The 23,501-nt window shown below is 39.3% G+C and overlaps 1 protein-coding gene across 1 annotated transcript in view; it reads right to left on the reverse strand.

Annotated features, from left to right (window-relative positions):
* TCERG1L (transcription elongation regulator 1 like) overlaps positions 1–23,501 on the reverse strand; it is a 217,665-nt gene that overhangs the window by 174,674 nt on the left and 19,490 nt on the right. The window contains exon 4 of the mRNA XM_065408523.1: positions 20,331–20,522. Within this exon, the coding sequence (XP_065264595.1) occupies positions 20,331–20,522 (192 nt within the window). The remainder of the gene's footprint in view (positions 1–20,330; positions 20,523–23,501) is intronic.

The raw sequence follows: 23,501 nt of genomic DNA on the forward strand, positions 1-23,501 counted from the left end.
AGACTTGCTGAGCAGAACAAAGGATGGCTCAGGGGGTGCCTAACCTTACTTTTCAACATCTTATTGACTTATTCAAGGTACCTAATTTATGTTCAGATGGCGTGTCTCAAGTCAAATATATAAATCCCTAACTGGAGTGATATGCCTTTCTGGTGCGCCTACACAGCATCTAATAGAAAGTGATTCTTTAATAGTATGTTATTTTTATAGGTTATTCAATTTTTTTGGTGTTTAGTTTCCTTTGGCACTTGAAAATCTCACTTCCAAAAATCCTATAGTTTACAACTACCATAATATATGGATAGTCAGCTATTTCACAGTTCATTTGTTGTACTTTACCTAGGGGAACATCTGTAATGTTTACTGCTTGCTGACACATGGATTTCAGTGATGGCTATAGTGTTTTCATGTTTAGAGTTCAATGTTTTGATCAACAGAGAGCACTACACAAAGGACAGTGGGCCACTAAGCTTACTGGCTTGTTATAGCTTAATCCGGAACCACTGAAGTTAATGAGTTTTGCTATTGACTTCAACAAGAGCAGGAACAGGTGCTTAATCTGTGAAGAAAGAACAAATAGCCCTAATGTTTGGGAATTAAACACCACCTCATTTATATGATGCCTACATAAGAAAAAGCATACAAGTAAAAAAGCCACCTCAAATTAAAATAAAACCCAAACCCCAAAACACTTTGTACTCCAACATGCTGTTAAAACTGTTTATAAAGACATGTTGCAATACCATCTAATGGTCATGGACAAAAAGTAGTCATCTATGCTCACAGACTGCATTAAAGAATTAGAAAATCCATACATCAACAGCAACGCAAGTACATTGCCTTTTGGACACTGTATCATCAGTATTATGTATATCAAAAACTAAACTGAAGAAAAGAAAAGACCATGTCATGAAACCCACATAACTTCCTTTCTGTGTTGGAATTTTCACTGTTTACCCTGTCTGGTTCATCTGCTATTTCTGTTAGGCTTCACTTCAAGGGTACATGCTGATTAGGGCAGCCTTCACTTGGAATAATCTTTAAAAGTTTATGAAGGGTACTATATGTTGTAATTATCTTTTCTTCCTCCACCTTGCACATGACCATTTTCTATTTTCAGATGTACTGTGGATAGTTGTGTGTTGCTGCCGTTCATAACATGCAATAGAAATGGCATTGTAGCACTTGTGTTTGAGTCACTTTCTACATTATCCTGTGACAGGTTTCTCTGTATATTACCTACATGAGGGGATGGCTCCCTCAAAGATAAGGTTTTGTTTCAGTTCTCATATTTCATGAAATATGATTATTGCTACTTGTATTACACAGCCCCTAGGAACACTAATCATGGATCATGATCCCAAGGTACTAGGTTCCGTACTAGCACAAAACAAAATAGAGGATTCCTGCCCCCAAAGAACTTACAATCTATATATGAGACAAACAATAACTGATGGACACAGTCAGACAGGGGAGAACAAGGAAAAATGAGACAATATTGGTCAGCATGATAGGCCATGGTCTCAACACATTAGCAACTTAACCATTGCCAAGTTTTCTGTAGGCTTCATAGAAAAAGAGAGTTTTAAGGAGGAATTTGGAGGAGGATAAGAAGGTAGCTTTCAAGATGTTTAAGGGGAGAGGCTCCCAAGCATGAAAAACAGCATGGGAGAAACCACAAAGGGCTAGACAGTGAAGTCAATAGCTTATGTTTTATGTGAAAGAGAAGAAGGAGCCAGTGGAATGATGCAAAGAAATGGGTGAAATGGAAAATTATCTTTGCAGCAGCTTTCTGAATGGATATGAGGCAAGATTGTATTTGTCAAGGCAAGAAAAAAAATGTAGTAAATCAGGATGTGAGATGAGAGTTCAGCTGAGAGTTTTAGCACTGTGCAGAAAATGTACAATGTTGTGCAGAAAGAAATCAGCAAGATTTAGATTATTGCCTGGATGTGAGGACCTAGAGAGTCCTCAGAGATGATGCTCAGGTTACAGGCTGGAGTGACAGTCAAAATAGAGTGCTATCAAAAGAGAAGATAGCAAGGATAGGTCTTTTTTTTTTTTTGAGGAGGGAATATTAGGAGCTTTATTTTAGCCATGTTAAGCTAACTGCTAGACATTCACAAGAATATATCAGAGAGAGACAGGCAGAGATTTTAGTTTGGACAGAAGAAGCCAGGTTTGGAGTCAAAAGTAGATCTTTGAGTCATCAGGATGGAAATGAGAGTTGAATTCGTGTTTGTGGATAGAAGGAGAAGCGAAGGAGACCCAGGACAGTCCTTTCCACAGAAAGCTAGAGTGGGAAAGAGGATGATCCTCTGAAAGACAAGCTCAATAAGCAGTTAGAGAGGTAGGAGGAGAACCAGGAGAGGGAAAAATCAATCGAGGAAGCCTTGGAAGGACAAGTTTTCAAGACAAAGAGCATGGTTGATGGTGTCAAAGTTGGCTGGCAGGTCAAAAAGAATCAGGGTGGAGTACTGGTAGACAGTGCGTTCAGTGAGCTTATAGATGAAAGGGAGAAGGGGGTCGGGAGAGAATAGTTGGAGATGCAAGTGCAGTCAACAGTGGTGTTTTCTTCTCATTTTTGTTTGTGTGCTTGTTAAGATGGGAGAGACTAAAGTGTGTTTGTGTTGTGAAGGGATGGAACCAGAGGAGAGTGAGAGGTGGGGAGACTTGAGAGCGGGCACAAGAGACATCAAGACATGAAATAGGATGGAGCACTAGGGCAAGTGGAGGGGTTGAAGGAGAAGAATAGATGAGAAATCTCTGCATCTCTGATGGGGAGAAAGAGGATAGAGTTGCAGGAGGAGATGGGGAAGGAGACAACCTGAGCAGAGGGAGAAGGTCACATTATATTTTGTCAATTATCTTAGAAGAAAATGGGAAAAATCAGCAGAAACAGAGGAGAGAAGAGTTTCAGAAGTGAATCAAAAAGCCTGCTGAGATTGAGGACATAATATTCAATTATTTTGGTGAAGTAGAGTTGTTTAGCTAAGAAGATGGCAGAAATGAAGGAGGAAAGAAGGACTTTGTAGTAGAGGAAATCAGTCTGGTCACTGAATTTTCAGAGACTAAAGTATGTCAGAATTATACAATCTCTGCAAGTAGCAGCTGTATTTTCACCACATTTGAGAAGTTCTAACCTTGCTGAAAAGGTTCAAGAATTAAGAAGACAGATTCCCCCCCCTCCCTTCTTATTAGGGCATCCACCATGCCAATGACAAAAGCAGTATCAGCAAGATATTTTCCTAGATCCATTCCATCCTACCATACTCAAGTTGGACATAAAAATCCAAGCTCTATGGATAAACTAGTTGAATCACCACCCATAAAGCCAGCTGGGATCTGGTCATTCTTAGAGCAGTGTCAGATCAATATATGCACTAACTTTTGGGAAAGAATTATGGTATGGAAATCTTTTGCCTTAGTTAATTCAGGGAGATCAAAAAGTTCCATTTCTTTTTTCTAGGGTACATTTACCCTTGCAATCATCCTTAATTATGAAAGATGTTATCAGTCATTTCAGAAGATCTTTAGGAAAAACAATTAAAACTTAATGAAAGAAATAGTTGGTTGTTTTTCCTTTTAAGAGTAAAAAGCACCTTAAGACGGATCATCCAATTTCTAGAGACTTATTTAGAGAAGCAGAACATTCACAGATTGCAATGAGTGTTTGCTCGCCAACAATAGGAGAAAATTGACATTTGATAGAGGCTTTATCTCAACTAGGAAAGCAATCCAAAGACAAAATTACTTTTCAGATGTATATCTATGCTCAAGATTAGTTTGAGGAGAAAAATATCACTTTAATAACTATAGACATTCATTTGTTTGCTCCATTACACAGCATTAAAGCTGGGCAAATAATTTGTAGTGAATAACTGATCTGCTGATTCTCTCTTATTCATCCGTTAACAGGTTGTCCACCAACAAATTGGGGTTTTCAGGAGTTTATTTTTTAAATAATTTTGAATAATATAATTTGTGAATAATTCTTGCTCTTCAGATCCTTTACAAAAAAAGCTTGTAGTGACTAATCAATATTCAAGCTGTTTTATTGTTACACACATAGGTCACATGGTAAATTTCTGCTTCCTGAAAGGATTGTCATAGAATCATGTTTCTATTGTGAATAATTGTAATTGCTCATTTGATCTTCCACAAGTGTTATTCAATATTCATTTGAAATTCACAGTTTCCAGTAAACTCATTTGCTAAGATAGTTTCAGAGAGTGAACACAAAAAAGAGAGACCACAACAAAGTCAACTGTCTTAATAATGTGAATGAGGGAAAAACAATAAAATCAGTATTTACCTGGCTCTACAACATATAAAGATACAATCTAACATGCTCAAATTCCATAATGTAGGCGCTCAGCATTTATTGCACTTTACACTTGTAGTGAAGTGAAGACTCACCAGCGCGGCACCTCCTGCTGGTCGTCTCGGGAATTAGCTCTCCAGCGTATGGAGAGCCCTCTGCTGGCTGGTGGCTCGCCTGCCGCTGGCCCCATATCTCTCCCGGCCCCTGGTGCCCTTTACCTTGGGGTTCTGCCCAAAGCAGTACCCCCTTCCTCTGGGTTTCCCCTCCCAGGGGAACCCCCAACCATCTACACCCACCTTGCCTCAGTGGCTACTGCCAGTCATCATCTAGCCCCCTCTCACTGAGGCAAACTGAAGTCTGTAAAAGCCACCTATCATTGGCAAGGGGGTCGGACCAGCTGCCTCTGCCTACCCCGGGCTGCACCTCTGCAACCCCAGTACATGCTTGGGCCTTTAGCAAGGCCCGCAGGCTGGGGATTTGCCAATCTGGAGCTCCCCAGCCCTACTCCACTCCTGGTACCCTGAGCTCCCAGGCAGCCAGGTCCTTCTCTCTCCACTGCTAGAGAGACTCCTCCATCTTCTGGCCCCCAGCCCTCTTATCAGGGCCAGCTGGGCCCTAATTGAACTGCTTCCCCAATCAGCCTAGCTTGGCTGCTTTCACTCCTTTTCCCAGCCACAGCCCTCTCCAGAACTGCTTTTAACCCCTGTTCTGTAGGAGTGGGAGCCGACCCACTACACGCTATTGATAAATGCATTTGTAGACTAATTTTTATTGAGTAAGTGTGTGAATAATATTTCTGATAAATAGGACCCAGGAAATGTAGTGTTTGTTTTTCATTTCTATTAATGTCCTCTCTCACTGATATCTATTAATGCAAAGTGCAATATAGGGGAAGTCTGGATACTTTGAATTCGTATCAATGAGCAGTTGTATGGAACAACATGAAGACTGTGAAAAACAATTTAAGATACACAGGTATTCTCATTTCCCCCCCAAAAAGCTTTTATAATAATTTCTCTGAGCTAAATCCTGTATTTCTCCTTTAACCTAGGGTCCAATCCAAAGTCCATTGAAGTAAATGAAAATCTTGTATTTCAGCAAATACTAAACAGCTCTAGAACTTCTACATATCAATACATCAATTTTTAACTTCTACATAACAATGCATCAGAGAAGATGGTTTTGTGTCATTGCACCTTGTATTATTTTGTGATATAATAATTTATAGGAGACACACAAAATTTGTAATAGTAGAATAGCCCCAATAAACTCAAGCAAATGATAACAGGAGTTATCAAAACAATTTATTAGGGCCTCTCGAGTTTTGCCATTAACTTCAATGAAGACAGGATCTCATTTACACAGCCCGCAGAAGCGAGCCTCGAAGCCTGGTTCGATAGACTCAGGTTTGTGGGGCTTGCACTAGCACTCCAAAAATAGCAGTGTGGACAGTGCTGAAGCCCACTCCCCTCTCTAGGCTTCAGAGCCCAAGCCACAACGTCAAAGTGCTGTCTACACTGCTATTTTTAGAGTGAGCCCCGCTAGCCCAACTCTGTAAACCCTGCTGGGATCTCACTTCTGTGGGCTGTGTGGGGATGCACCCATAGAGTCCCAATTTACAAGATAATGAGTGCCCATAAGACTTATTGAAATCAGTAGGATTTAGTCCAAGCTGACAATTTTTTAAAAAATTTGTCTAAGCTGTCTAATTTCATTCCTCTATAATAACCCCCAAAAGATGTTTATCTTGGGCCAGATTAATCCAGCCTTACTCACATTGAGTAGGTAGAGTGAGTAAGAATGAATTAATCTGGCCCTGTGTGAGGAAGTTGAATTTTAGGATTGCATGGGTAATTCCTTTGCTACTGTAACAATTTCTTTGATACTGCAATAAGTACTATGAAAATTTTGAATTGGCCATCGGTTTTGTTTATCACAGAGAAGGAAATATCCCTTCTAAAAAAAAATGCCATCCAAAAATGTTTGGATAATTGTTATAAAAACTTGTATTTACTATCAGCAAAATTTGCTAATGAGATAAGTTGACAGACACGTGAAAGGCCATGTAGCAAACTCCTGGCATTAAGAGGTGTTTTTACATGTAATGTGCTTGGTTGTTAAGTTACTGATAGGAAAAATACTTAGTCACATCCCAGCTGTTCTGTGAAAGGCTAAAACATTAAATTTAAACCATTAAGTAATTCTGAAAGCAAGAGAACAGGTGGCAAATGGTTTATATGGCAGATGGTGCCTTTTTTAATATTTGTACTCACTGCTAATTTACAATACCGAGTCCACAACTACCAACTCATATTTTACCTTTTTCACTTGAACGATTAGAAAACTGTAGGAGAAAGTATGAAAATAGACACCATAATTATTTTAAAAAGGATAATTTTTTTACTTGCATTACTTATCTTCATTCAATAAACATGAAGTCAGTAATTTCTAATTCCAGAAGCCCCAAAGTCCTCAAATCTGAATTAAATTCCAGAGTTGTATAAACTCCAGAAGTTTATCACAATTTTAAGTTTAAATTTTTAAGTTAATTTAGCACTTTTGAAGGATGCTATCTTGACAGCACTCGAGAATGAATTCCTCTCTTTAACCATAGAGTAGATAAAGCACAGGTGCTACAGTATGGTTTTCCTTACTATAATTTATTGTATCTCTAGAGGCATATCAATAACATGTGTGCTGAGTTTAGCACATGGATCCTGTGATGAGGTGTACTTACCCCGCACTGGAGATGAAGGGGTTAAACCTGTACTCTGGGCAGAGGAAGCCATGCCCCCTCACCCCTGATGGGCATGCTCCAACTGGAGCAGCAGTATAAAAGGGAGTAGCCCAGTTCACCGCTGAGGAGAGAGGATGCATGGTTCAGGCTCCCACCAGGGAGCTGATGGAGACCCAGATTGTGAAGGCCAAGCCCTCTGGGACCCGGACAGATACCCAGCTACCTGTATACACCCAGGAGACCTTGGAACCGTGAAGAGCTCCACAAACCAAAGACCCTGGAGACCCATGGACCATACCGCTGGAGGACAGGGTAGGAAGTTGCCCAAGGGGCCTAGCCATTGTTCCAGTTGCAGGACCAGGAACTTAGTGTGTTTTGGTTGGATTCCTGATGACCCAGTGGCTAGTATTCTCACTGCTGACAGGGTCCTGGGATGGGACCTGGTGGAGAACGGAGGGCCTGGGTCTCCTAACCCCGGCCACCACTCCTCTAGGTGGTGGCCCATCCCTCCACTGGCCATTAGCTGCATAGCCCTGTGAGAGATGGCAGACGTATTGACTGTTGCCACTAGGCCTGATTGCCCAGAAGCTAAGGGCATCAGGTGGACTCAGCCATGGGACTGTAGAACCCCTTTGTCCACCCCAAAGGCCCAGCATAAGTGTATGTAAATAGATAAATCAATACATATTTAAGTAAGGGAAATAAGTCAACTGAAAAAATGAAATGTAATTTCTGGAACTTTTTTCACTTCCCCTTAAGCCTGTGAAATCATTCGTGTCTTACCTCCAACCTACTGCCATGTAAACATGCTGCTGTGTCGATTATTATTGCATTCCCCTTTCACCATCCTCCAACCCATACTTTTTGGTATTTCACATCAAAGGTCTCCAGTGCCCACACTTCCTGTTATTGCTGGAAATGAGTGAATTCTGCCTCAAACAAAGATCGTAAGAGTCAGTCAAACACACCAGTTCAAAATAATCTTGTTGCTACTCCTCCATTAATATGCTGTATTGCATAGATTCGTTTCCCAATTTCAGAGGGGAATTATATTAACAATCAAATACTTTATTGCGCTGACACTTTGTATAGTAATTTTCCATATGTTTTGATGTGTTTAGCTGAGAGTGTGGTTGGGGGTTACTGCAAGGTACGTAGCAAGAGACTATTTAATTTTTCTTGCATTCAAATTGTTGAAATTGCCAGAAACAACTATTAAATAGATATACTGTCTTTGCCATGGCTCAGGCATTTTCAGAAGCAAATATTAACACGTTGAGCACTGCATTAGTGCCAACAGGTGAAGTTTCTAGTATGGTGGCTATAATGTAGGTTTTACTCAATACCTTACCTAAGAAGTCGGTCATGATTAGTGGAATTTCATTTAATTTCATCATGCATTAGGACATGCTGTGTGCCAAAGTAAGTTTAGCAATGCTTGATGATATATTGAAGGTGAATTTCATCATTTCAAGAGTTCTTAATTATCAAAACTTCTGACCACTTTTAGAAGAAGTTGAATCAAATATTTGGTATGGCTGATGTACAACAGCTAAGTCAAGCTCATATGTTGCTTTGTACAATGTATGGAAGGTATTATGTTGTTCTTTGTTCAGAAAGAACAAGATTATCCAAAACTAGCAAGCTTGCAATTGGTAAGTGACTTGATTTATTTATTGTTTTTGCATAATCCACTCAACACTTAAATGAACTATATGTAGAACATCAAGTTTGAAGAAGGACGAGTTAAACATAATCAAATCTCATTAAAAAAATAGACCTCAAAATTATTTTGGACAATGGAAAGCTAGAATATTTCATTTGTTAAACATATAAATAAACTCCTTTCATGGACAATACTGGAAACAAAAGTGATCTATTCATATTAAGCTACAATCGGGAAACTGTTGGAAATATTTTCAAGATGGATTCTTAAGTTACAAAAGCTAGAAAATATACTACAATTCATCATATCTCCACATGCAGTATGAAGAAGATCTCTACAGTATGGGTCTTGAGCGGTTATATAGCAAGAACCTTAAGACAGAGATGGTTGAGTTACGGGGGAATTATCTGGAAAACCAAGATGGAGATCTCAGTTCCAAGCTGGAAAATATCAACTATTAAAAAGACTATTCCCTTTAATCAATGAACTTCCTGAAGTAAAATGTTGATTTGGATTAATACTTTATTCAATAAAAATGCAGTTTTGATCGACCCAAAACTATTCACAAATTTGACCTGAATTCATTTAATAATTTTGTCCAAAAAAAATGTTTGGGGCTAGATTCACATGGGAATTAGGTGCCATTCACCAAATGGCCAGAGGAGGTTGTGGTGGTACCACCTCCCACTTGTCAGGAATCAGGGCCTGCAGTACAGCCAGTCTCTGGGCAACCTACTAAGGGCTGCCTGATTGGCTACACAGCCTGATTGATTTGACGAGTCAGCAGAGCACCTCTTAAGCCCCACAGCAATTCTGCAGCTGCTCAGAGCACTTGCCCATGGCTGTGATAGCTCTCGTGCCTGGTTGTTCCCAGCCCTACTCCTGCCTGGCCTCATTCCAGGTAAACTTGTTCTGACCCTTGGCTCTAACTCTGGCTGTGAACCTTGGCTCTGACACCTAGGTTCTGACCGTGGGATCCAACTCCTGGCTACTGAAGCCTATGTCCAGCCACTAGGCACAACACCTGCTCTAACCACAAGGCACAATTGCCCATGCCCCAGTCTTTGACCCACCTTATAACTTTTATCTTAGTGTTAGGGCACTCACATGGAATGTAGAATATTGCCAGATTATTTTGTTTTTATGAAAAAGGAAAAAAAACTAGACATAGCTTTATTGATGACCTTCGGTTCCCCACACACCTATCAATAACTTTTATAACCATAAACTTCATCAAGTTAATTGCTTTGGCATCAGGAATTAACTAAGAAATTATATGAGACCAGCATGTGAAGTACAGAAAACTATAAAACAAGCCTAGAATTGAAATGTTGTCCTCCAAAAGTCAACAGCAGAAGTCCCACTGACTGGACAGCTTCCTCTGAACTTTGGGCACAATGCGATGCTGAGCACCTTTTGTAATTTCTTGGCACACAGTACAAAAGATTTGTCAGCGCTGCACTGGCTGCATCCCTATCTTGAAAGGATCACATCAAGGGACAGTCAAAAGGGTGGGTCATTATCAATGTGCATTCAGTCCTTGGCTCTCTAAGAATGTCAGTTGTATTTCTGCTTTTTCTGATGTTGACATTTGTCCACAGAAAATGGACTAATGCCACCAATTCATATTATTATTGCCTAATGAAAAGCCATTCATTGGTAACAGCTTGTGACTACCACTTGTGGCCTTGGATAGAACTACCTACCAATATGTGAAAGGCTTTGTTACCCATTATCAATGACCTAAGGTTGAATGTGACAGATTTTCTCTACCTATACCTCTTAAATAAAGGGACTGCTTCATATGTGATAGTCAGAATGAAGATAGTTCTTGACTGAACAGTGTCAGTCAGTTATTCTTTATCACATTTCTTGTGAAATCAAAGTATTTCTTCTTCTTTGGCTGTATAGCGCTCTCTAATACACACACACACACACTTCAAAGACAGTGCTTTCCTGCTCAAGAGACCAGTCCCTCTCTTATGTTTTCTTTTCACATCTAAGCCATGGTCAGGGCTGTCGGTTTGTGAAGTGAGGATAAGAATGGACTTGATTTGAGCAGTCAGTTGCTAGATCTCCCCTCTAGGCCACTGAGTTCAGTCTGTCTTTTATATCTTTTCCAGAATCTTCTGGAGTCCAGCTGGCTCTATGAATCTTTAGGGACTAACCAAAATGTAACTATTACTTTGGCTCTATCACAGGAATAACATTCAGTCTTAAACATGCTTTATGTTTACCTTCACAGACTTTCTAAGGTAAGAAGGGACCATCATGATCATCTAGTCTAATTACCTGCACATTGCAGTTCACAGAACCTCACACACCAACTCCTGTAGAGCTATAACCTCTGGCTGAGTTACTGAAGTCATCAAATCATGATTTAAAGACATCAAGTTACAGAGAATCCACCATTTATACTAGTTTAAACCTGCAAGTGACCCATGCCCCATGCTGCAGAGGAAGAAAAAAAAAAACCTAGTGTCTCTGCCAATCTGAAACAGGGGGAAATTTCTTCCCCTTCCCAAATATGGCAATCAGTTAGACCCTGAGCATATGGGCAAGACCCACCAGCCAGACACCTGGGAAAGAATTCTCTGAACTCTGAAGAGTTAACTATCTAAAACCTATGGAGACCAATTTGTAATTATATAATCTTGAGACTTGGAACCTGTAAAATAATCTCATTGTTTATATCAAATATCTTTTCTCAATTTTAAAGACTGTCATCCAGATTATCTGTTTTGAGTGAGGTGCACTCAATACTGGACCAGGTGATGCAGGGTAACTGTGGTTTTAAACTACCTTTTGTAGCCTATGGATTCTATAACCAGTCAGGGAGCAACCTGGTCCCCACAGTAAACTGTAGCAACTCAAAGACTACTCTCCTTTACACATGGTTTTCCACATCCCCAACTGGTTGTTCTGATAAATGGGGATAGCCAGAGTGGAGACACATCCCAGATTCATCCGGTTTCCCCAAGAAATCTGCTGTGTTCCAGGGACCAGGAGGGAGTGTCTAACTTAGCTTTCCATCAGTCAGGGATTATCCTTAGACAACCAAGAGGAATTGGCAGAAGACCAGGCTGATGGAGAGCTAAATTAGACACTCCCTCCTGGCCCCTGGAACACAGCAGATTTCTTGGGCAGCTCAGTGCTCCTGGAGTTGGAGTGAGAATTTGGCCCAACACATTTTGGTATATAATATAAATAACATTGGTACGGCCTATAAAGCAGGAGCTTTCAACGAGCAACCTCATTTCAATGTAATCCGCCATAGAGAACAAAATAGCTGTTTTAATTTTAGTCAGCAAAGAATTTGAATATGCACTTTCCCCACATAATAAGAATGGAGTATTTAAAAAAAAAAAAAAAAAAAAACCCTGACCCGATAAATGTAAAGACAAACCTGAAAGGCTGGCATTGATGTTAAAAACAAAAGTTAAATATTTATCTGAAATATGTACATGAGCCTGCTTTTTATCATTGGGTTTTTTTTTTATTTCTAAAGTATTTCACTAGAGGTCTTATTGGCATTCAGTCAATAAGATTTAAAACTAAATCACAATGCAAAAATCAGATACAACTTAGTATCAGCAGCTTATACTGTACATTCAAATATTAACTAAAGTAAAAATCTGTGCCCAAATTAGCAAAGCAGCAGCTACTCCACTAAGATGTCAAAACTTCTGGTGGTCTTTCTGTAGCCCACTGGTAAGTGTGTGCTACATGTTCCCTTCTGTGCCAAATACACAAAGGATCTGAGTCTGTTTCAGCTCCAACTAACTCTGGAGTTGTCCAGTTCAATCCTTGGTGCTTTGGACAAGATAAAGGAAAGGAATAGAATTTTGCAATCAGTTTCATTGGAAGCGAGATCAGTCCTGAAGAGTATCTCTATCAGTGTTGATGATTTGATGAGACAACAAGTGATGCAAGGACAGGGCTTTTCACCTGTAATCACTTGGTCTGCACCTAGCAGTACCTCTCTGAACCCAGAAGTATCCTTAGGATCCCAAATTTTTCTGCCTCACCAACATTCTACTCAGTGCTTATGGGCCTGATCATACAATCATTGAAGTCAATGGCAAAACTATTTGATCTGAATGATGCAGGATCAGGGCCTCAGTTCTTTAGGCTCTTATGGATTGGACTTTGAGAGGAAACTCTCTCTTCAATTTGTGTACACAGCTCTACCACTTTTTAAACTATATGGATTTTAGGGAATTAAGGGGAAAAATTAGTCCTACCTTTGTATATTACCTATCCAAACAAGAAAAAATTGCATTTAAGTTCTCCATGTACACTGTCAAAATAATCAAATTAAATATTTAAAAAATAAAAAAAACAATTAAAAAAGAAGGAATCCCAAAGGAATGTGTTTATTCCAAATTTCTGCCCACTCCTTCACATTCTGGTTCTGATTCTCCACTTTCTCACAGGAGGTTATATCAGGAGTAACTCCACCGATGTCAATGGAACTGCATTCATGTATAACCAGTAATTGAGAAGAGAGTCAAACCATCTGTGTTTATCTCAATAGACCTAATAAATGCATCACTTTCTAAGATTATTTTTTCTTTAAAAAACAACAAAATAATGAAGCTGTGATTGAAATTTCTCAACTCCCCTGTTTAAGGCAAAGCTGTTCTTTGTATGTAGCTACAAAAGCAGTGAGAAGATTATGTTTTTCTCATCTTACTCCAATTAAACTAGGTATTAACACAGCTCAGAAACACGACAGTAGTAGACTTATTTTATGGATGTTTGTTTAGAAATATCGTTTCACACACTGGAGACAATTACTTTAAAGTAGGGCTGTCAAGCGATTAAAAAAATTAACGTGCTATTAAACAATAATAGAATACCATTTACTTAAATATTTTTGGTGTTTTCTACATTTTCAAATATATTGATTTCAATTACAACACAGAATACAAAATGTACAGTGCTCACTTTATATTTATTTTTATTACAAATATTTGCACTGCAAAAAACAAAAGAAATAATATTTTTCAATTCACCTAATACAAGTACAGTAGTGTAATCAATTTATCATGAAAGTTGAACTTACAAATGTAGAATTATGTACAAAAAACCTGCATTCAAAAATAAAACAATGTAAAACTTTAGAGCCTACAAGTCCACTCAGTCCTACTTCTTGTTCAGCCAATCGCTCCGACAAACAAGTTTGTTTACATTTGCAGAAGATAATGCTGCCCGCTTCTTAATTACAATGTCACCTGAAAGTGAAAACAGGCATTTGGATGGCACTGTTGTAGCCGGTGTCACGAGGTATTTACATGCCAGATGAGCTAAAGATTCATATGTCCCTTGATGCTTCAACCACCATTCCAGAGGACGTGTCCATGCTGATGATGGGGTCTGCTCAATAACAATCCAAAGCAGTGTGGACCGATGCATGTTCATTTTCATCATCTTGTTCAGATGATGCCACCAGGAGAAGGTTGACTTTCTTTTTTGGTGGTTTGGGTTCTGTAGTTTCCACATCAGAGTGTTGCTCTTTTAAGACTTCTGAAAGCATGCTCCACACCTCATCCCTCTCAGATTTTGGAAGACACTTCAGATTCTTAAACCTTGGGCCGAGTGCTGTAGCTATCTTTAGAAATTTCTCATTGGTATCTTCTTTGCACTGTGTCAAATTTGCAGTGGAAGCGTTAAAACAAACAACACGTGCTGGGTCATCATCTGAGAGAGGTATAACATGAAATATATGGCAGAATGCGGGTAAAACTGCAGGATACATACAATTCTCTCCCAGGGAGTTCAGTCACAAATTTAATAAAGCACTATTTTTTTAAACAAGCGTCATCAGTATGGAAGCATGTTCTCTGGAGTGGTGGTCAAAGCATGAAGGGGCATATGAATGTTTAGCATCTCTGTCATGTAAAAACCTTGCAGCGTTGTCTACAAAAGTGCCATGCGAACGCCTGTTCTCTCCTTCAGGTGACATTGTAATTAAGAAGTGGGCAACATTATCTCCCATAAATGTAAACAAACTTGTTTCTCTTAGCGATTGGCTAACAAGAAGTAGGACTGAGTGGACTTGTAGGCTCTAAAGTTTTACATTGTTTTGTTTTTGAGTGAAGTTATGTAACAAAAATACATTTGTAAGTTGCACTTTCATGATAAAGAGATTGCACTACAGTATTTGTATGAGGTGAATTGAAAAATACTATTTCTTTTATAATTTTTACAGTGCAAATATTTGTAATAAAAAAGTGAGCACTGTACCCTTTGTATTTTGTTTTGTAATTGAAATCAATTTATTTGAAAATGTAGAAAACATCACAAATATTTAATAAATTTCAATGTGTATTCTATTTAACAGTGCGATTAATCGCAATTAATTTTTTTGAGTTAATCGCATGAGTTAACTGCGATTAATCAACAGCCCTACTTTAAAGCATTCAGAATCATAACTGACACACACACAAATTAGGAATTACACTGCATAAGTAGTAACATTTTAAAACTTGCAGAATTAACAGATGAGAATCAGTATTCATAATTATGTTAAGTGGCGCTGGATGTGCCAGGGTGCTTGCAGGCAGCAGTGGGTTTATATTCCTCTTAAGGGATGGAAAGCTTGTGTTGTGCTCCCCAATAATACACAACCACACCAGCACTGATTATCAGAACTGGAATCTTTGCTCTTTTGGATTAGTCAAGCCTCTTCATTTTACTGCTGCATTACAGTGGTTCTTGCTGGCTCATTGACACTTTTTTCTACCTAAATGATTCTTGGTTGCAGTTGCTGGCCTTAAGAAAATGGCAGCAAAGTAGCATTTGTTGAGCTGGTATTTTTACAGATATTGATATAACTCATTTCAGGTCAGTACCAGTTTCTGGAATGCACAAGTTTCCCCCTGAATTCTGCCCCCCTTATGGAAAAGAACTATGCTGGGCTCTAGCCACCCTTACCAACATATTTCATCTCCATCTGAAGCATTATCACCATGGTCAGTTTAGTGGAGCTCTTATTCACATACTGCTCTTTGCTTACCATGGCCATTCACCCTTCTTGACTAGCATGAACCTGCCGCTCCAAAGAGAAACTTTTACCTTCAGATCAGGAGAATTTCTGCCTGTCATAACTAAGGCCCCTGCATGCCTATGAGGGAAACAATTTACTAATCTTTATCTGATCCAGGTAAGTGCCCCGCCCCAAAAAAACAAACAAAGGGTAAACTTTAACCAGACTCCACCTCCAAATAAGTACCTTCTCTAATTTCTTAGGTCCAATCAGCCAAATTTATCATCCCTATAGCAACCATCCTGTGCTAGCGGGGGTTTGTCTGTCAAACTGTAAACCCAATTTTGAATTAGGGCCTCCATTTTGTATTATGTGCTCAACACATGCCAAAGGCAAATCGCTTTGATTTATTCCAGAAGGAACCCTGCCCAATAAAGATGCTTGGTACCTCATTGAAGAAGCATCATAGAGGAGACATCACTGAGCAACCTAGACCCATCAACTTTGATTGTATCTCAACTCCTCCCCCCATCAAAACAAAGCTTTTTCTATACAGGGGCATCAACATGACTGGTCTCCACCTTCTCAGCCTGGGCACATGACAAAAAGAGACAAAAGCTGTACTTAAGAAGTGGTGCCATTCTCTGCAGGGGAAGCCAACCATGGCCATATGTAAGTGGCACATGTAGGAGAGAAGAAGAAAGGAATGCCTGAAATATAGACATGCCCCACACTCACAGAATGCGTAAAACACCCTCTCCTGGTCTGATATCTCAATACTTTTTTGTTATTTTGCAAAGTTCTGTAACTGTCAAGTGTAACTCTTAAGAGTACAGACATTGTGGTTAAGAACTTCCTTTGCTAAGCCTGTGTTACTTGTTTTCCTGCCATGTTGTCCTCAAAAGGAGTTAAACTAGAAGCCAGAGTTCCCACAGTGAGACATAACTCTGAAGGAGCAAATGTAAGCAAGTAGGAGACTTGGGAGATCTAAAGCACTTGTACCAGGGTCTGGGACAGCTGGACTGCTCAGTCCCATGTCACAAGGAAGGGCTCTGACAAGAGGTCTGAGCCTGCAAGTGTGTCCTATAGATCCAGACCTAGAAAGATGACTAGACTCTGCCCAGACCGAGTTGACTTAGAAGCATATGGGACACAGTGGATGGGTCCACTTACAACAGACTGTTGCCATACACAGAGTATGTCCTCTCTCGCCACGTCCTCTTAGTGACATCATTATGGGGGGGAACCAACAATGACCAGTAGTAACAAAACCTCACATGTTGCTATTGCTCCCTCTGATGGATAGGGTGTGTATCTCTCTATCAAAGGGTCTTATACCTTGCAGGGCCAGGGTCAAGACATTTGGGAAACATGGGGAGGTCACAGGCAGGGGACTTGTATAAATCCTATGGGTGGTATTTGTAAAAGGCTTCAGCCTTAGCCTAAGACTGCTCCCAATGAAGTCAAGCCTCTACACAGCCTAAATCTCCCAGCATTTGCAGCATAATTGACTGATTGAGCCTGCCTGAGCTAATTCAACTCTCTCAGGGCCAGTGTGAGTAGTATACCCATCACGCTACTGTAATAGTGCTGTCCAGTATAACTGATTATAGAGATTAGTTTTAACAAGATAATGTTAAGGCTGATAGCTTTAAGACAGATATAACATATTCTGCTATTTTCGAACTTTTCATGCAAATTATTTTGACATTGCCTTACATAAACTTTATACAAGGAGAACATGGAAAGATCATTAATTACCAACTTACTTTATAAATCATACATGAGACAAGCAAAATGCAATTGCCCCCAGGGTACACAAATTATGTTCTTTTAAAGATTTATTTTTCTTTGAGAACAATAAGTCATCCTTAATAAATGTCAATGCACTGATGTTTTTAACTGAAAGGCAGACAGCATTGTAAAGTATGTCCTACACAGGGGATTATCTGTATATTAGATTATTTTTCCTTGATGCTTTTCCAGTCATTAACTTCTGTGGAGAAATAGAAATGTAATTTTGTTCTTGACAGCAAAGGGCTACTTTTGACCAATTGACCATTTTTTTCCTGCAAGGGAAGGAACTTTAATTTAACTTCAATATCTCATTCACTGTGTATTTCAATAGAAGAGATCATGAGTAGTCATTTTACAAGAGTTGTGTGTACTAGGTTATGACTAAAAATATGCAGCATCTGCAGAGGATATAACTGATGTAATGAGAAGTGAATTCAGCTCACTCCATTAATATTTACATGGTAAGTTAGGCTTTTAAACAGGTGTTTCTTGCATTAGCATTTATGGGACTCTTTCTATAATTTTCTATATAAACTCTATAAATTTGTTTGCATTTCTGTGAACTCAGACACAGAATGCCATATACAGTTTGAAAATGTGTGTGTCCTTTATTAAGGCAATGGGAACAAGCATAAATATAATAGAACAAAAACCTTAGACCAGGGGTAGGCAACCTATGGCATGTGTGCCAAAGATGGCATGCAAGCTGATTTTCAGTAACACTCACACTGCCTGGGTCCTGGCAGGGCCGGCGCAACCCATTAGGTGACCTAGGCTGTCGCCTAGGGTGCTACAATTTGGAGGGCGGCGACCGTGGCGGTATTTCAGCAGCGGGACTGTCCGCCACCTCTTTGGGGGGCAGCATTTCGGGGTGGGACCTTCCGTCGCCTAGGGCGGCAGAAAAACTGGCGGCGCTCCTGGGTCCTGGCCACCGGTCCGGGAGGGCTCTGCATTTTAATTTAATTTTAAATGAAGCTTCTTAAACATTTTAAAAACCTTATTTACTTTACATACAACAATAGTTTAGTTATATATTATAGACTTATAGAAAGAGACCTTCTATAAATGTTAAAATGTATTACTGGCACGCGAAACCTTAAATTAGAGTGAATAAGTGAAGACTCGGCACGCCACTTCTGGAAGGTTGCCGACCCCGACTTAGACTTTGATCCAAAGTCCCTGGAAGTCAACAGCCGTCCTTCCATTTGGCTTATATTGAGTAAGGTTGTCTAAAATGGACACCTTCATCCCCATCTCACTGTTAGCATATTCCATTAAATCCCTTTTTACTGTGTTTTACATAAGCATATTGATAGTCTTTGCAAAGTGAACAGCATCAAATGTATGGGCTGACTGATTAATGTTTAGGTGAAATCCCAAATCTATTTAGCATGTTCAAGCACATACTTTCAAGCTTGTCTGCCTTCAAGAAGCAACTATATACTCCACAGGAGAAAATACCCATAAAAAAGTAGTTTAGTGTGAAAGATTGATAATGGGATTATTGCTCAGACACTCAAAGCTTGATATTTGATATCCTATCAGCCTTTCATTTGTAAGGAAAGCAACAATTGTCCTAGCCTGACATGTTTATCATTGCAAAGCTGAGCCCGTTATCTAAATGTGATAGCTCCTTGGTTTGATAATATTCTATCATGTCTATGGCAATTCATGCAGAGCAGGTTAGTGCAACTGTAAATCAAAAGTACATTTCTTATGGTGACTTCTGCTTCTTAGAATACTTCAGTATTTCAATTCAAGAAGCCTTTTCTCTAAACGGATACATCTGGCATTATGTGATTTTTTTTTTTCAGTATAGGAAAAGTATGACTCCCCTGTGTTTAGATTTTTCTCAAAGAACCTGTTTTTAACTACAGACCTAGAGAACATATTTTTTAGTATATATACACATTCTTCATACATACATCTCACAAGAGTTTTAATGACCAGTGTGACACAGGCTTTCACTAGAGCTCTTATATGACATTGTTTTGGTGAATTCAGTGGATCTCTGTACCCAGATATACCCTAGTGCCTTCGGCCAGTTGGCATCCAGAGGTTCTTGAGTCACAGAGTATAACTGATTAACTCACCAAAAACTAGCACTACTTTATTCTTAATCAACTCCTACTGTATGTCTAACAGAGGCCTTCCAATAGTAGGTGATTACAATATGGAGGGCCACCCAACCTCGCATAGATTTACAGTGCTTTCTCACTGAAGTAAATAGAGTGGTATGAGATAAAATTTAATTGAGATTTTGTGCCCATATTTTTGTAATCCATAAGAATTACATAACTACATAGAATTAGTTAAGATTTGAGTTTCAAGCTCACCTCTGAATTGCCTCTCATTTGCACATTTGAATCAAGTTGAATCAAAGTACACCTCTACCCCGATATAACATGATCCGATATAACACGAATTTGGATATAACGCGGTAAAGCAGCGCTCCGGGGAGGCGGGGCTGCACACTCCGGTGGATCAAAGTTTCACCTATAACGCAGTAAGATTTTTTGGCTCCCGAGGACAGCGTTATATCAGGGTAGAGGTGTAGTGGCTTTATAAATGCATGGATCATTTTAAAATGACATCTCAATCTAACACAACAATAAATACTAATAATTGTTTTTCCCTCAGGACTAAAATACACAAACCCACATATATCACAAGCTGTTAAATTCAATTCCTACCCAACAATCATTTAACAAAAAGCATTTGTGACCCAAAAAAAATAATAATCACACAACGCACAGTCTCTGTATGATTCAGATTGAATAAAAGCGGCTACATGGTATCAAAGAAAATCTCTTACCTGGAAAAGGTGAAGTCAAAACTGGTATTTTGACAGGTGACAGAGTGAGCACATGGCAAGGTTGGATACTTGTAGGTGATGGTCCCTGAGGTGCTTCTGAATCTACGGACACCATGGCAGCTGCTGCTGCAGCAGCAGCTAATGCAATTGTCTGATGACTGCCCACTTGTTTAAGGCTATTCTGGCAACCACCTATGGAAGAGTTAAGTAAAATTTGTTTTATTTTACATTTGAAACAAATATTTGTTGGCAAGTTAAGACACACACTCTATAAATAATACTGTTTTTCAATCTTCCTATATTACAATATAAGAAGACACCAAAATGTCTTTATTATTATTGCAATATTAGTAGCTTAGTCCTCTACTGGCTGCACATCCAGCCATCCAACTTAATTTAATAGGACATCAAGATGCACCAGAATTCTGTGTTAATACACTAGAGTGTTAGGTGTCATTTTACATACTATAAAGTTGCTTCACACGCTGACTCACCTAAGGTCAGAGAATGTGTCTGGTTGAGCCAGTAATTGAACCCAGATTTCCCAGGTCCCCAGGGAGCACCTTATCCACCAGACACCCCTCCACCCTTAACTCACAGCTTCTGTACCATAGACTGCTTTTTGTGTTATAAATGTCCCTGTATAGTACATTTAAAAAAAAATGTTTTCATGCTTTCAAATATAGGTTCTAACATAAAGGAATGGTCATTTGGGCATGATTTGAAAACATCATGTATATTGTAACTTATCTATATAGTTACCACAATCATGTGAAGAGCTCTGGATGGGGGTGCACAATAGTAGCAGCTGCTGGCACTTACCCTGTCTTTGGCCTAGGGGAAAGTGCACTGAACCATGAAGAGACCAAGAATTCTGGTCTCACTGAACGGTGTTAGTTCTGTATACTTTACTGTCCTTATAACTGAACAAGGTCTCACACCCCTATCTTATAAAGGCAGACAAGTGTCATATACCCATTTTACAAATAAAGGAACCAAGAGGTAACATGAGGTCCCTTCTGGCATGGCTGTGAATAGAACCCAGGTATCTAAAATGGCAAGTCTCGTCCACTTCGCTATGCTACTTTTTAGGATGAACATGCTAATTCTTTGTACTGGGGTGTGATATCTGTAACTACTAGGTCACATTACCATCAGAACTAGGAACAGAATCCTGCATGGGCTCTACATTCCAGCATTTCCTGACTTTTGATTTTGCAATCGAACCATTTGTATATTTTTTTAATATTACCTATATCTATAGGACTATTCTCCTGTAATTATAGGCATGTAATTGCCATCAATGATACCAAGTTGCATGTACATAGAAGCCCTGTCACTGGAAGCACTCTATCCACAGAGAACCGCCTGATTTAAATGGGAGTTCCATTGGGCCTGAAGAGAAGAATGTACCTCGTACTATGTAACATTTACCTTTAACGTATAACAAGCTTAGGGGAAGACCTTTAGAGCTCAATCACGTCTAAGTATGTTAAATAAACAAGAAAATGAGTAGTAAAAATCCTAAGAAGGAAACCTAATTTGACAAACACCAGCTGTTACCCTCTCTACACTGAGCTATGTATTCAAAAATTAAGCAATCATTAGCTTATTATGTCATTTAGCAAATGTTTTCAGTTCATGTGGAAATCCTTTAGGCAATAAGAGCCAACTGGTAATTCTGCAAAAATCACTATTTGATCAGAGCTGTCACTTTAGGCATTTCACAGGTTTATAGCATTTCTTTTTCCAAATGAGTTTGGAGACTAAAGGAACCCTTAGGGTCAGATCCTGGTACCTCTTGTGGCCATTTCCCACCTGCCTACTGACATAAACCACTTGAAGAGCTGGCAGATGTGGCTATCTAGGGATTCCTCTGGCATGGGAGAACCTCTCCTGGCTATATTAGGCTATACCTCTCCAGTGGAGGGGTCTTGGCCAAGATAAAAGTGGAAAGGTCAGTGCCCCCTGTGTTCTGGTGATTTCTGGCACCTAGAAGAGTCCCTTACATCCATGTATAGCTCACACAACTTGGAGCAGTCCAGAGGCTGCTTTGTGTTGTGCATTATGGCTAAGTGGCCCCCAAATCAGAGGACATGAAGGTGGCCTTATACCACCACCCTTATGCCCCACTCCACCACTGAGCTGGGTACAGAAGGGTCAGATCTGAGATTCAGACCCTTGGTTCTTTCTATACTCCAGTAGATTTCTAAAAAGGTAAAGTAAACCAGCGGCCAAATTTAACACAGGCATAAGAGGAGTCATTCCACTGAAGTCAACAGAATTGTGAATGTTCTGAATTTAGCTAAACAGGAGAGTGGGTTGTGTGGGTAAAGAGATTTCCTTTAGTATCTATATTTCCTAAGCTTGCACTTCCCTCTTTATTAGTCTTTGTTTGCAATGCAGATGTAAGCAAAATATTTTGCCAGAAAAATAGGCTTTACAACATTAGTAACACATACCAAATGTATACAGTAGTCATTTCAAGTAATTTCTATTATTCCTGATGTTATTGTCAGTTCTAAGATATTTTCTATTAAAAAACAAAACAACAAAATAACAACCACATGTAAGCCATATATAAGCACATGTCCTTGTTAGTACAACAAGCACATAGGCCAGAGAAACACTAGCAAACACGAATACCAAGTCTTTGATATTTCAACCTGCAACAAATGAAAGAAAGATAGATTACATCTACCAGGGCCAAAATGGAAATATTCAAAAATGGCAAGTCAAACCATCTGATGACAATGATTTTGTTGTTGTTTCTAACATTTCCTTCTGGGATCTCATGGGCCTATGGGTTAAATTAATCAAATCCTCATCAGTAGTCTGCCCTTGGATAGAGAGTCTGTGTTTCCAATTCCAGGGATTTTCTGCTGGCACCAAACAAAACAGAAAAAATATCCTGTAACTGTTCATGGACTCTGACAAAGTATATAAAGAAAAGAGACTCTTCTACGTTTCCCAAAAGGCTGTTATTAAGCAGGGAGAATGTTCTCTTCTAGCTTGATTTTTTTAATTAAAAAAGGATTCTGCAACATAAAGATACAATTCTCAACATGGGTGAAGGAAAGGAACTAAACAACAGTATAGGAACTAGAACAGTGGGCAAAGTAAGCCATGCCATCATCTTCTTAGCGTATGCGCAATGTGCCTCAGATGGCA

Source organism: Emys orbicularis, chromosome 7 (genome assembly GCF_028017835.1).
Source record: "Emys orbicularis isolate rEmyOrb1 chromosome 7, rEmyOrb1.hap1, whole genome shotgun sequence".
Classification (NCBI taxonomy): domain Eukaryota; kingdom Metazoa; phylum Chordata; order Testudines; family Emydidae; genus Emys; species Emys orbicularis.